The sequence below is a fragment of the Artemia sp. Qi Xiang Cuo genome, chromosome 6 (genome assembly GCF_049724085.1).
Source record: "Artemia sp. Qi Xiang Cuo chromosome 6, ASM4972408v1, whole genome shotgun sequence".
NCBI lineage: Eukaryota > Metazoa > Arthropoda > Branchiopoda > Anostraca > Artemiidae > Artemia > Artemia sp. Qi Xiang Cuo.
The window spans coordinates 74,858,007-74,869,913 of NC_142799.1; the positions used below are offsets into that span (position 1 = coordinate 74,858,007).

Below are 11,907 nucleotides of genomic sequence, written 5' to 3' on the forward strand. Positions count from 1 at the left end.
AACCAACAAAACATCAAAAATAACATAAACAACAAACAAAACCATCAAACATAACAAACATCCAACAAACATCAAACAAACATGACCAGGAAACAACATAACCAAAAAACATCAAATAAAACCAACAAACATCAAAAATCCAACAAAACATAACCAACAAGCAACAAACATAACCATCAAACAACAATCATAACCAACAACCAATATCCAAATTTAATTTCCCTGTGTTACTTTCCCTATCTCTGTGCTCAAATCAATGGAAAAAGGCAGGGCATGCCTTTAAAACAGGGGAGGGCATATCTTTAAATCAATAGAGGCCCCACTACTTATGTCTAATGTCTGGACTGTACTAGAAGCTGCTATTACTATACTTTCTCGCATGCACAATACCACTATAATGGTAAGTTTTTCTTACATATCCAATTGGCAGTCGAGCACGCATAGTCTAGAAGGGCCTGAGCTCTTTCGTAATGCTAGAGCCGATGATAGTCTCATTTCTGCACCCCTCAAAGAATTAAAAAAAAGAACTTTGCGACAAGCTTTCATTTTGCAATTAATCTTTTCCAAAAGGCAGTTTATCTGGATCCTTCAATATTTGAAAGGTTGTCACTTGTGGATCGTTTTCTGGTCCCTCAATCTTTGACCCCATTACTATAGGATACATTAAGTAATGGTGCAGAAACCGCAAGAGAGCCCATTCCAAATCTCCTTCGTACAGCTGAAGTCCTTGATGCTATGGTAGAGTCCAGTAATGAAGGCTGGATCCAGTTGTGTTTGGATACAACAGTTTTCAAAACTGCCGTAAATGACTCTGCCTTAAAATCTTTTGAGGACAAACTTATAGTCTATCTTTCAGAATGACGTAAAACTTTCCGGTAAGCTTTTTCTTTTTCCATTAATTTGCATAAATACAGTAGTACGAATTAAATCCCGTTGAGGGGGCAAGAAGGGCATTTATTCTTATAACTCTTATTAGGTTGCTAGCTACTGCTGCCTCCCCGATATAGAGCTTTCCGGTCAACCTTTTCTTTTTTCATGAATTTGTATAAATACAGTAATACGAATTTGTGTGAATCCTGGGGAGGGGGCAAAAAGTGCATCTTTTCTTAAATTATACCTTTGAAATATTTGCAGATCGAGAGATTCTGGAGGGGTGAATCGGCTAAGAAATAAAATTAGTATTCTTGTATTGTGTGATTATAGTTAGTCATAGTCAAGGGTGTGACTACCCCTTTTTCTTTTGGAATGGACCATGAAAACTTATCTACATACTCAAAAGCATGTCCGCTCCTATTCTTAAAATAAAAGTTTGAAATACTAGTAAGAATTTATGTGATAAAGCAAGTGTATGCGTTGGAGAAAGTATTTTCTGCCACAAAGCCAGAAAAAGTTTCGAAATAAGTTATCAAAAAGTGCAATTGTCCTTATATTTGCATTTCTTTAAAAACCTATTAAAGAGAAGAGAAGACTTAAAGAAAGTATTATGTAGCAAAGAGTCTAAATTTCTTTGAAATTCGGAATTTGAGAAATTTCGCTTTAATTATTTACTTAAGAATGAATTTGGTGGAAGGCCTAGAACGATATTTTCTAGCGTGAAGTGCCGTAAAAATATGCGAAGTAGCCTTAAACCATTAATTTTCCTTTTGAAAAATTTTGACAGGCATAGAAAATATTGAAGGCTAGAAAATAATTAACTATCTTTCTTCTTTCATACTTTTGCTTAAGATGGCTTCAGAAGTCCAAATATCAGAATGGGGGGAGTGGAATGCATGGTCTGGAGGGAGAAACTGCCCTTTCCCACATAAAGCATGGGCTGTGCTTAAACACTAATGACATTCAGCTGACTGCATATTTTCCTGCCGAAAATTGTTTTATTTTCGAAATGTCCGGGCATTCCCGGGAAGTTTAAGAAGATGTTGTATAAATGTAAAAGCGCATTTTTGGAAAAAAGAATGAAGAAAAACCATGAAGAAAAAAGGATGAAGATATTTGCGTGCACAGACAATTTTTCGCCCCTTTATTAGAAACACTGCACTTTTTTGCGGAAAAAAAAATGCTTTAATAGTTCTGGGGTTTCTCAAAAGTGTTATCGCCAGAGAAAAGTACTACCCGTGGCAAGTGGCAATCTTTACGAGAATTAATGAGAGACTAAAAAGTTATTGTTTTCATATTGGAGACCCTTTCGTTTTCTAGACTAAAAACGAAGAGATCTTTTCGGAGCTGCCAAACCGCTTCAAAGCATCTTAGTTTACTACCACTAGTGTTAAGCGAACAGGCATTTTTGATCTCTGAGTATTTCATGCAAAAGAAGTATGCACGGACAATGTCCAAACAAGGGGAAAGCTCAATCTTTAAATGATAAGTTATAAGGCTTGAACAACTGATGCTGTAAATAACTTTCTGATAATAAGCCAAAACTGATCATTTACATTTTGTTTTTCTTCAAGCTTCAAGTGTTCAAAAAGCAAAACAGAAACAGGAACTGGTCTTCTATTTTTTTTTTTTTGCCTTTTCTGTTTCTTTTCTGTTTCATTCAAGCCCTGTTTGTTTTTTCTCTGTTTTTTCAGTTAAACGGAACAGTGCCCATGCTTACTCATGGTGCCTGCCACCTTACGTCTCCTGATGGAAGCTATTACTTCCTCTCTTTGCCATCATTCTGGCAGGGATATTTCTTGAGAATGAGGTTAAACCATGCACTTGTAGTGTTTGTGGATGGATTATTTTGTAGGATGGAGGAATGTTATTTCAAGATAATAAACACATAAACTACCAAAAGGGATCATTATAAACTAGACCCGACAAGACTCCAACTGGAGGAAAGACATATGCCGGAATGAAAAGAATGACAACGGTGTTGTCATTAACATAACATTTTTTGGTTTGATAGCCCATTCAGACGCATGGGGAAATACACCGTTGCCAAAACCGATCGGTTTTGGTTTCCCTGTGGTACAGATTGATTTTTTGTGTGTCGTCGAGCAAAACTGAGAAAGTATTTTTAAAGTGGAAACCATGTCAAATGTTAAGAATTCAAAAGTTTGACACTTGATGGTTCAGAACCACCAGTTTTTGTACGATCCGTGTTATACTCTATATAAAGCAAACAAGAGAATGGAAGATACCTGACAAAAAAAGATAGCCCATGATAAAAATGATAGCCCATTCAGATGCATGGGGAAGTACTCAAGTACCTATCGATATCATGGGAAAACTGATCGGGTTTTCCCATAGTACCGATCGGTTTTGGGGCTAGGATTTTTTCTAGTTTCCCTATGGTACCGATCGGTTTTTCGAGTGTCGTCTAGGAAAACTGAGAAAGTATTTTTGAAAGTTGAAAGTATGTCAATTGTTAAGAATGCGAGAGTTCGAGACTTTGTGGTTCAGAACTACAAGTTTTTGTACGATCCGAGTTATGCTCTATATAAAGCGAAGAAGAGAATGGAGGATACCTGACAAAAAATAGTTTCTGACCTGGGTGAAACAGTTAAATTTTAAATTTATGTTAGTTGAACATGTTATCTGTAGTACGTATTGTCTGCTTTTTTCGGAATTAATTTTCTTTCTCGGAATTAACTTCCTTCACAAAATAAGTTTTTCAACGAAAAGTAAATTTTTACATTAAACCAAAAATGAGCAGAAATAAAATCAAATAATTTTCCAAGCGTAAAACTACCACAAATCACCATCAATAGGTAAATGAAACCCAAAACGAACAAAATTACAAAAATAACCGATTTAAATTTAAAACGAGCAGCAACCAAGATAAGTAGGGCTGACGCCCCCCCCCCCAAGCCTTTTGAAGGCCAGAATATAATTTGCATTTCACTGAAAACATTCCATATTTAAAACTGAATGTTTCTATTTCTCATAATATCAAAAAAAAACACCATCATAACGAAGATTACTGAAAAAAATAATGTGAATTGGCGGTTTATTATGCATATACTGATTGCAATTCCTTGAAGTCTCAACAGTTTCGTATTTATGTAGGTTAAAAAGAGAAAATATTTAAAATGTCTTTTGTTCTTAGTAAAGTGCATATTTCGTTCTAGTCTTCAGAAGACACACAAGCTTTGTGTGCAGATGTAGCAGTAGCAGTATCAGCAGTAGTAGTAGTTGCAGTAGTAAGATGCAAATATTGCCTTATAGTTAGTTCGACACCCCCCACAACAAGCCCTGTAAATTTCAGATTTACAAACATATCTGTTCCTAAGATATTGCTGACTCACTCTTTTACAACCTGAATGCAGACGGTGTGTTCTGTTTCCGTTCAGCTTCCTCCTTCAATGTTCCCCGTAAATTTCACCTTCATACCCTTAGCCATAGTTGTAATAATAGTCAGAGTAGTAGCAATAGGAGTATTGGTAGTAATAGCTGTACTTACTTGTACTTGTTGCACGTTCAAGCCGCATCCAGACTCATCGTGGCACCCAGCAGATGACGACATGTCTCATTCCATAGGTTTTGCTTGAGGGTGGAAGGCTCCACCATTTACAGCCACTGGCGATCCCAGCGACGACCGTATTTTCGGAATCCTCCGATTGGCTCCAGATAAGACTTAACTGTTGCTAGCCACGTCTTCTTTTGGCCTCCTGTCCTCTTCTTCCAAGCAGGTAGTGGTAGACATTTGAAGTTTTTTTTTGCTTATATGGTCATCTGGTCTGTGCATTGTGTAGCCAAACCATCTCAGTCTCCTATGCTTAACAATGTTAGAGACAAGTGGGCGATCCCCACATCTTCTCCTTACTTCTTCATTCGAGATTCTGTCTGAGAGGCGGATACCCAGGATATAACAGCTACAGTACTAGCTGTAGAACTAGTAGTAGTATTAATAGTCATAGTACTAGTACTACTAGCAGCATATATATTAAAATATTTTCTTTTGGTCTGTTGAAGATTCCTCTCATCAAACCCTGGAAGTTTCAGTTTAATAAAATTAGCCGTTGCTATGATAATTTCAATATGCCCATTTGGTAACCTGTATGTTCATAGTGTGTTTTAATTTAGTTCAGCTTTCCCCACAACACTTTCTGAAATGTTCTTCTTAATAATCTTACCCTTAATAATAGTTGCAATTGAAGTAGAAGTAGCAGTGGTAGTAGTATTTGTAGTAGCTTGCACATATTGCCTTTAGGTCAATTGGTTGTTTCCTTTAAGCATTCCCTGAAAGGTCCAACTTAATACCCTAATCTATTCCTAAGATACGCCGTTTTGACAATCTGGATATGCGTAGTGTGTTTTGACTTAGTTCAAACTTCCCTAAATATTATCTCAAATTTTCACCACATAACCTTGGCCTTAATAGTACTAGTATCATAGCATTAGCGGTAATAGTTGGAGCAGTAGTGTTGTATTAGTAGTAGTAGTAACAGTAGCATCAGCAGTATTAATAGCAGTAGTAGTATGCACATGTTGCCTTTGGTAAGTTGGACATCCCCTCTTGATGCCCTGGAAGTATCAGCTTGATACAGTAATCCGTTTCAATGATATTTCTGATACGCTCATTGGACAATCTGTATGCACATAGTATATTTTGATTTAGTTTAACTTTCTCCTCAACATTTCCTCAGGTTTTCACTTCAATAACCTCAGCCTTGGTAGTACTGACTGCAGAAGCAGTAGCTCTAGTGGTAGTAGTAGTAGTTGTGGTAATATTGGACACAAAAAGGTACAAATTGTTATATAAATCAAGACATCCCAGCACCAGATAACCAAAGCAGGATGTGCAAGAAGTAAAGCCCGTGATTCACATGCCTGAAACCTGATTTCCCAAGATAGTCCTTCAACGGCAGCCATGGGGCTCCAGAGAGAGAGGACGATCCAAAAACAAAACAAGGCGCACTTACTAAGCGGGTCTACAAAACGGACCTCAGTTCTTCACTTAAACTCCATAGGGAAGACATCTCAGTGGCCTATCGATGAGAGAAACCTGAGGATTTTTCTTGGGTGTCCTCTATGCCTCTGCAGGCGCAGGAGTATCTAAAGTTTGAGATAACGTAACTAACAATGAAAACCAAATATGATGTGCTTATGAAGAGCTTTATCGCCATAGTTTCACCTTTTCAACTTAACAGCCAAATAATGTGAATGTTCCACACGTTTTTACTCATTGTATTGTCAGTTGGGATGCATTACTAGAGTAGTTAGTTTTATTTGTGTCTGTAACTGCCTCTGTAATTTCTAATATTATTGTTGCTACTCTTTTGTACCATGTAACTTATTTGTTTGGCACTCGTGCACTGCAAAGTTATTTGTGTATCTCTTTATATTAGTATATATCATTGCTCTGGTATGTGTATAACATACTATTTTTCTTTACTGAAAACACAAAAAATATAGGGGTTTTGGTATAGTAGAAGCCAAACAATATCCTCAACGCCAAGGCTGAGGATATTTAACTGAAAACTTGAGGGAATATTGGGGGGGGGGGAGTTAAACCAAATCAAAACATACTATGTGCATACTGATTGTCAAATGAGGGTATCAGCAATATTATTGAAATGGCTTACCGTATCAAGCTGATAATTCCAAGGCATCATGAGGGGATGTTCAGTTGACCAAATGGTATCATGTGTAACTACTGTTACTACTACTATTAATACAACACTAATACTGCTACTACTTCTTCCACTACTACCACTACTACTGTGATACTAGTACTATTAAGGCTAAAGGTATGAGGGTGAAAATTTGAGATAGTATTGAGGGGAAATTTGTACTAATTTCATCATGGGAAAATGAGGAAGAAAAACAGATCGAGTGCCAAATAAATCTATGCTGTTTTTGGAAGAATATGGATATATGTCTTAGAACAAAGATTGGGATGCTAGAAGCTACGACAATTATAGCTATTTATTTATTGTTGTGAAACATGTATGCTTGGAAAATTTGAGGAGAGATATTTTAAAGAGGAGCCCTGCAATATTAGTTATGTATAAAAGATAAAGATTTACAAAAATTTTGGTTTGATCCCATTACCTAGCTTTATGATAAAAGAAAGCTCAAAATAATTAGGAATAGTTTCATGGATGACGAATGATAGGCTGCCAAGAGATTGTGCTTTTTATTTTTTATTTTTACTTTATTATTGTGCCTTTAGTTTATTTTATTTTTCATTTTTATTTCTTTTATTGTTTTATGATCATTTATTTATTTATATGTATTTTATTGATTAATTATATATTATTTATTTTATTTTAATTTTTTTATATTGTTCTTTTTATTTTTACTTTATTGTGTTTTTTGGAGCCAAACGAAATGTAGGACGAAATCAAATTCGATAGAAAGAGGTGATAAGACTAATCATGGGTGCACGCAGGTACCGTATGATCTTTGGAGGAGGAGGGCGGTGTGGACCATATGGCTTGTCAGGACTGTCATAACACAATGCAATTGAGTTTTTTGGCCATAGTTTTAAGTTTTCTAAAAACAAAACCCCTCAAGCCCCTTCTCTGTTTGCCTGCGGGCAACACTATTTATCTATCTGTTTTCCAAGAACTTTAACTGTGGATCCCAGTTTGAGTAGTTTCTTATATGAAAGGGACATTCCTAGCTTTGATCTATTCAGAGCATAAATTGCAGTATTCAAAGTTGAAGAATGAACCGTTTCTAAGGAGAAAAATTCGATGAGACTTGAATAAATTTCTAAGCTTTAGTACGACTTTGACGATGCTTTTGATTTCCATACTATTACCCTGTTGTCCCTGTGCTCAAATAAGTCTGATTTAACACAACATCAATCGATCCATTTTCCAAGACAGTAGAATTCGTATTCTAGTTCCACTGATTTCTAATTTGAGAGGTGTCTTAAATTTAGTGATTCCTAATTTTGAATTTCTAATATGAAAGGAACTTGGTTACCTTGGATTTAATCAAGGCATAATTTCTCCCTTCTTATCTTGCATATAATTTTAAAGAATGAAACCTTTCCAAGGAGAAGAACTCTGGGAAAATAATGAAATAAGACTTTGGAAGACTTACAAATTCTAACTAGTTTTGAATATCCTTTTAGTCTTCGTGCGCTTACGTAGTTGGGTATTTTATGCTGCAACTAGCAGCGAATCCTCTCTGATGTCAAGCATGAGAAAGAAAAAAAATGTAGCTGTATATAGTATTTGCTTAATTTCGGATAATATTTGTTTGCTGACACCAACTCTGTGTTCCCCGACGCCGTACTCAACCCTTGACCTTAAGATTGGGAATATAATCCACTGGGCTTGTCGAAATTTGCCCCCTAGTAACTTACTGTAAACAGATTTTTCTAGAATGATTGGGAAATATCCAATTGTATAAATAGATAATCATAATTATTATAGGTTGTTATGCCAGATCAACCCCAGTAACATTTTAATTCCTAATTTTGCGCGTCCCACTGACTTCATTTGTTTCAGCTTTTAAGTTCTTTGTTTTATAATGTATTTTAAGTTAATCAATTGTTAGACTGTTGTTTCACCTTCGGTTCCCCCTACCCTTGCGTGGAAGTGTAACTATGTGTTTAAAATTAAATGCATAAACAAAATCAGAAATCATCAGTATTCTCACCTTGATATTTGGAATACTTTGGAATACCTAATAGCTTGGAATGCAGTATCCTGAGATGAGATTTTTTCTATAGTTTATTATTGATAAACTCTGTTATTAATAAAATGACTAAACTAAATTGATTGAAGAAAAGAGACCACTTAAGAAAAATGCCCTACTGGGATACGTAGTTGCTGGCTTCTGTTCGGGGCAATTTTAACTGTGTTGAGAATCAGCTTTCAATCAAGCTACAGCAAAAAAAATTTACACTGATAAACATGTGATACACATTTTAACTGTGTTGAGAATCAGCTTTCAATCCAGCTACAGCAAAAAAGTGTACAATGATAAACATATGATACACTTTTTAATTGTGTTGAGAATCAGCTTTCAATCGAGCTACAGCCAAAAAGGGTTTACACTGATAAACATGTGATACACATTTTAACTGTGTTGAGAATCAGCTTTCAATCGAGCTACAGCAAAAAAGGGTTTACAATGATAAACATGTCATACACATTTTAACTGTGTTGAGAATCAGCTTTCAATCGAGCTACATCAGAAAAGGGTTCGCACTGGTAAACATGTTATACATTTTTCAACTTTGTTGAAAATGAGCTTTCAATTCAGCTACAGCAAAAAAGTGTACACTGATAAACATATGATACATATTTTAACTGTGTTGAAAATCAGCTTTCAATTGAGCTACAGCAAAAAAAGGTTTACACTGATAAACATGTGATATTTTAACTGTGTTGAAAATCAGCTTTCAATTGAGCTACATCGAAAAAAGGTACACACTGATAAACATGTGATACACATTTTAACTGTGTTGAGAATCAGCTTTCAATCGAGCTACAGCAAAAAAAAAGTGTACAATCATAAACATGTGATACACATTTTAACTGTGTTGAAAATCAGCTTTCAATTGAGCTACAGCCAAAAACGGTTTACACTGATAAACATGTGATACACATTTCAACTGTGTTGAGAATGAGCTTTCAATTCAGCTACAGCCAAAAAGTGTTTTAACTGTCTTGAGAATCAACTTTCAATAGAGGAAGTGTTGAGGGTTGTCAAAAGGGCGTATCAGTAATGTCTCAGGGACAGCTGAGGGTATTAATTTAAAACTTTCTGGTCGTGTTCAGGGGCATGTTCGAAAGTGATCGGAGGGCATCAAGACCCTCCCCTCCTGCCCTATTTAGAGGTCCCCTCCCGAAACTGATCGAAACTTTGAAAAAATGTTTGGTTTAAATAAGTCAAAAGGTCTAATAGCTATGCCTCCAGGGATACGGAGCCCTCCTCAACCCCACGGCAAGGGTTGTAAATTATATAGTTTGCCCATTGTTTACATTCAGGATTTATTATTGGAAAGGGGAGAATATTTGATCCTGGTGGGTCCGAAAAAGTTAAGGGTGTTAAGAAATCTTCAGGGAATGTTGAGGGGGATCATTTACTAAATCAAAAGACACTGCCCGCATCCAGGCTGTCGAAAGCGGGAACCTGTAATATCTTAGGAACAGCTAATGGTATTAACTTGAAACTTCAAGGGCCAATTCTACCACTACCACTACGACTGCTACTCCGACTCTTTTCAACTGGATTTACTTGCGACTGCAACAAAATCTAACTTCACTGCTGCTAATTGTCACTACTTTCGGGAAATGTTGAACAAAATCAATACACACTATTTGCGTATTGGTTTTTAAAAGAGTACATCATCGATCTCTCTAGAACGGTTCAGGGTACTTAATTGAAACTTTCAGAGCATGTTGAAAAGTGTTTGGAAGGCAGTGGGTCCCCCTTATCCTGCTTAAGCTAAAGCTAAGGACATGTTCTTCTTGTAACAATTTAATTCTTTATTGATGACCGACTCGTAAGCGAACTTTGATAAGTGGAAATTATTTGAATATGTATGAATTAGTTTTATTTTTTGCTCAAATTGTAATATTGCCATATTCACGTTTGTGTGGAACTTGATATTGGTCATTGTTTATCAACCTTGATAAGAGCTCCAATTGACACGTTTTATTCACTTTTAGGCTTCAAAACCCTGAAAGAAAATTCGTATGTGTAATGTGGTCGTTGATACCAAACTGTGTAAATATCAAGAAGTTTAATTAATAATCCACATTTAGCAAATGAAGTATGCAAATTTCGAAGCATGAAACGAAGTATGCAATAATTGTATAGTTTTTATGTTTTTTTGTTATGTAGGTTTTTTCATCTTGGTAGCTGAACTAGAATTGCCTTAGCTATAGGGTAGAAAACCATATTGCGACAAATTTTCAAGAAAGTAGTTGAGATTAATGAATGCAACCTCCAGTTTCGGGCCGACATCTTAGATTTTCGATACCACATATTTTCCGGGATAGATATCACAATTTCTATTAATAGGGCTCTACTACTTTCTTTAAATTATTATAAAATGTTTGCTGAGTAGAAATTATCGTATATTGGAGATTGTACATTGGAGTGGGAGTTTAGATTAAGTGTGGTTTGTGCAGCTATAATATTTGTACTCTTCGGCTAGAACAATTTTAAAGATAGTGTGTTTCAAAGATGATCTAGGTGATGAAAAGTCAAAGATGATCATCCGTGTTGCTGATGAAAGGTTTTTTTTTAATCTGATTTCTATTATTGACTAACGAACTATTCAATCACCATTTTCAACATGTAGGCATCCTCGCTTTGGATCGGGGATTGAAAAACGAATCGATAACGCTCTCGCTAGTGACCAAAACTCACAAAAAGGGATTGGAGATGAGGCTGAAACTGAACAGGAAGATGTCGACACCGTTGATGGGCACCATGATATTTTACCTGGTAAGCCAACTACCCTTAATACTACTCCTGCTATATTCTACTTTTTATATTTTATATAGTAGCCTATATTATATACTATTATAGTAGTTGTATATATTATATAGTTGATGATATATTGTTAATTTGAAAAAATTTTAAATGTTTTCTTAAGGTCAGGGTGGAATAGAAAACCGATCGCCAATTGGTAAAATGTGACCAATTTTAGCAGTAGTATTTATATAAAAGTAAAAAATATGTTATCAAAACTCTATTTTTGCTAGTATGATTTTTTTCGGAAATCTTCGTCTGTTCATGAATTTGACATTCTGTGCTGTGGTACCGTCAAATACAAAATAAATAACTAACTATGAAACGATCTTTCAAGCAAGATTATCAACACGTGCGGGTAAAGAGGGAAACTGAACGGATAAATCTAAAAATAAAAGACTAAATGATCCTAAATTTTTATCTCTTTTTAGAAGAAATATTACATTAATGAAAAACAGGAGATTTGGAATTTTGCAAAGGATCAGGCAGAGGTTTTTCATTCTGGGCTATAAAAAAAATATATAAATATTAATA

At 35.5% G+C, this 11,907-nt stretch overlaps 1 protein-coding gene across 1 annotated transcript in view; it reads left to right on the forward strand.

The window, feature by feature from the left end:
- The window catches only part of LOC148951591 (GATOR2 complex protein Wdr24-like), a 122,740-nt gene extending 111,335 nt beyond the window's left edge, over nucleotides 1-11,405 (forward strand). Inside the window, exon 9 of the mRNA XM_089090373.1 lies at nucleotides 11,201-11,405. Within this exon, the coding sequence (XP_088946499.1) occupies nucleotides 11,201-11,405 (205 nt within the window). The remainder of the gene's footprint in view (nucleotides 1-11,200) is intronic.
- The last annotated feature ends 502 nt before the right edge of the window (nucleotides 11,406-11,907 follow it).